General features: G+C 36.5%; 1 protein-coding gene across 1 annotated transcript; it reads left to right on the forward strand.

Moving 5' to 3' along the window:
- The first annotated feature begins 319 nt into the window (after positions 1-319).
- On the forward strand, positions 320-3566 carry LOC113300629 (probable serine incorporator). The gene is made up of 12 exons (XM_026549833.1): positions 320-686; positions 834-913; positions 1036-1195; positions 1306-1330; positions 1408-1497; positions 1580-1751; positions 1840-1910; positions 2023-2092; positions 2390-2461; positions 2590-2729; positions 2825-2898; positions 3060-3566. Exons 1-12 carry the CDS (start codon positions 494-496, stop codon positions 3149-3151), a joined length of 1239 nt encoding a protein of 412 aa, XP_026405618.1. The 5' UTR covers positions 320-493; the 3' UTR covers positions 3152-3566.
- Positions 3567-3821: the final 255 nt, after the last annotated feature.

The raw sequence follows: 3821 nt of genomic DNA on the forward strand, positions 1-3821 counted from the left end.
TTAATAATTCGGAAAATATGAGCATTGCAAAAAAAAATTGCGGTAAAAATCATAACTAGAAAGAAAAAAAAATTGAAGTGAGAAAAGATCATGGAACTTACTTGTGGGGTTCCAATACTTAGCCTGTTGGTTTAGTTGTATTTTATCATTAGCTTAAACCCGTGCCAATTAAAATGTTGTTAAGTTTCTTGTAAGAGTGAGTAAACTATTGTTTTCTAGCTATTTGTCTGTTTATCACGACAGTGCCACGGTCACTACTAGACCGCTACAAATTCTATGAGCACCATGAGTATAGTTATGGCTCTCTACAATACAGGAAATTTCCAAAAAAGAAATGGAAAAAGTGAAAGAGCAAGACTGTAAGTTAAGACATTGGCAGTGCTAGTCTGTTTCTGTTTAGTTCATCAAATCATTGAATATTTGAATCTATATATACATTTTCACTAGGATGGTGAGGGATACGTTTTTGGTGGTAACTAACTGAAACTACAGCATGAGTGCCGGAACTGACGGAGAAGAGGCACCTATAGCAACAGTGAAATGCAGGAGTAATACTTTGGAATATTCAGCGGAAAGAAGGAAATCTCTGCGATCTCGCTATGTATATGGATTCATTTTCTTCCTGATGAACCTTACGACTTGGTTTATCCGTGATTACGGGCACAATGTTTTTCAGAATGAGCTTTGTAAGTTAGAACTGACAGGAATTTAAACATTGTGCAATCTAATGTTTTTCCCAATGATCGTGCTTGAACCTGTTTTGGTTACCTATTATTCTACTTCTCTTTTTAGATTGATCATTAATTCATCTTCTTGTGGATTTCTTTTTGCAGTTGTACGATTTTGCGGTCCTGCGCCGGGAGGCGGCTGTTTTCATAAGATGGGAGTACTGCGTCTGAGTTTGGGGTGCTTTGTATCTTTATTATTTTGTACTCCTCTTCCCTTCTGAATGATGAATGCTTTTTCTGCCTTTTTTTTGTTCATATCATTCATACAGTTCTCTCTTTTGAATTTTACCCTTAACAAAACGTTCAGATATTTTTTCTGTTGATGTTCCTCACCACATGCCAAACCAGCAAATTGCAAGAAGCGCGCAATACATGGCATTCCAACTGGTGGCTTTTCAAGTTTGTCTTGCTGATTATAACATTAGTGCTACCATTTTTTTGCCCTCCGTCCTTGATCCATTTATATGGTTAGTTACTTTCTGAAAGAAGACTATCCTAAAATCTGTAGCTGAGCTCCTATAATAAGTTTGTTTTCTTTAACCAAATCATGTAACAAGGTACTGCCATTTGTTTTCAGGTGAACTTGCTCGCGTCGGTGCAGGGTACGTAATAAGCACATTGTTGTTTGATTCTATTCATCTTATCAATGTTTAAGGCCTAACTATAAAATGTCAAACAGAGTTTTCCTCCTCCTCCAACTAGTAAGTGTGATTCAGTTTATGACGATGGTGAATAACTATTGGATGTCAGACGCTACATTGAACGGAAGGTAAGAAAGATGGCTCCTCGTACCTTTTGGGTTAGCACACTTTCACTTGTCTATCTAAACCCATTTATATTTTGTCTCACAGCTGCTGCCTTGGGTTATTCATGTCCATAGTTTTCTACATCGGTTCAGTCTGTGGAATCGCATTGATGTATTTATTGTACGCACCAACACTCTCCTGCACCATCAACATATTTTTCATATCGTGGACAGTTATCTTAATTATTGCTATGACGGTCTTAACCATACACTCAAAGGTATATCTATCTGCAGCAATCACTAAGCATTTTTTTTTTCGATAAGCAGGCATTTGGCAATGATGGTTTCGCTCTTTTATCTGTCCAGGTTAGGTGTCTTCTATCTTCAGGGATTATGGCTTCGTATATCGTTTATCTTTGTTGGTCTGCTATTAGAAGGTAGTACAACTTTTTGCTATAGGTGCATTCGATCCATTTTATAACATGGATAACCTGTGACATGTTTAGTCACATCAACATGGTAATTCTTTTGCTTATGCATGATTTCCAGCGAGCCTAAGAATAATAAATGCAGTCCGAAACACGACGGATCTGGAGACGGTGATTGGACCACTGTTCTTGTAAGAGCTATAAATTATTCTTACTCCTTCATTCTTTTGAATTCACTACCCAAACAAAGACTCCTACACACGCGATACGATAAATGCACTTTGAATTGTTGATTCAAAGCCAGAAATGGCTTGCTGGAATAAAAAATAATAGCCCTTTGTTGACAGTGGGATTTGACCCCACGCCTTAAGCTGGCGCCTTAGACCAACTCGGCCATATCAACACATATGCTCTTGCTAGTATTATTTTGGATTCCAATCCGTTTCTTTGTTTGTTTGTATGTTATTTCTCAACTATGTTGCTGCTAGGCATTTCTTATTGCGATTTGTGCAGTAGTAATGGCTACATTTTCCACGGGAATTGATTCACAATCGTTTCAGGTGTGTCATTATCACCTCTTGATTTGACAAAACTACTTTATTTTCAAGACACATCCAAAGAAGGCAAATTTGGTGAATGCTAAGTTTGCCAAAACTACATTACAAGTATAATTTTTCTGTTTTTCCAGTTTCAAAAGGAAGAGGTTCAACATGAAGAAGATATACCTTACAAGTATGGGTTTTTTCACTTGGTATTTTCTTTGGGGTCCATGTACTTTGCAATGTTATTCATCAGTTGGCAACTACTAGATCACCCTGCTGCCAAAAGGTAAATATGACTTACTTGAGACTTATTAAATTATCAGCCGTGAATGTTTAGTCTCAAATTTCCTTGGATATAATATCTGCATTTGAAACAATCAGATGGAGTATTGATGTCGGATCAACTAGTACATGGGTGAAAATCATAAACGTATCGTTTGCAGCGATCATTTACGGTAGGTTCGATTCATAAAAATAAGCAAGCAAGAATATATTTTCCTCTACGAAGAACAAATTAATGGAGCTGATAATTTTGATTTTACAAAACTTTAGCATGTTTTATTTCTAACCTCGGGCATTGCTCTTTACATAATTTTACTACCATGACTACATGCAGTGTGGAAGCTGATATTGCCAGTTACAAGGCAAAACAAAGTCATGAGTGATCAAGACAAGCCGATGAATAATTCTACAAATATAATTCCTTAGCCTAACAACGGAAGTAATATAAGTTCTCTTTTTATCAAATGGTATCTCCATCACAACATGTATGAAGCTTGGTGGTTGATTCAACCACTGTGTCGTATTGGCAGTCCCCTATTTATCAAGAATATCAATGACAGAGTTTTCCTCCGCATGTATGTGATAATATGAGAAAACCTAAAGTAGTATTTTTAGGATAAACTGGATAATTTTAAGCTTTGGTTGTGCTTGTTCTCCATGGCTTAGGCCTTCTACTACTTCTACACTACAACCTAGGAGCAAGCATTATGTTTTCTTCGTTACAACTCTTTTCAAAAAAGGATATAAGCGTGTAGATCCATCTACACGCAGATTTATATATCCATATATGTTGTATTTGATGAGTCTTCTTTTCCATTTAAAGACTTATCTATTTCACATTCTTGTCATGTCTTCATTGATAATTTTCATTCTCTCAAGCACACCACTGTTGAGTCCTCCACTTTCAATCCAATATGTTATGTACCAGACTCTGCTTCGCCATCTATCACTAACTTTTTTTCTACTTCCCCCACGTCATCTGTTCCACTTGATGTTGTCACTTCTAATGCACAAAACATGATTACAATGAGTATTTTTACATAATAAGCTCTAAAAAACCAGTGTGATACTATTTGAGTTACCAAAACTCCAGTCA

The sequence above is a fragment of the Papaver somniferum genome, chromosome 7, assembly GCF_003573695.1.
Source record: "Papaver somniferum cultivar HN1 chromosome 7, ASM357369v1, whole genome shotgun sequence".
NCBI lineage: Eukaryota > Viridiplantae > Streptophyta > Magnoliopsida > Ranunculales > Papaveraceae > Papaver > Papaver somniferum.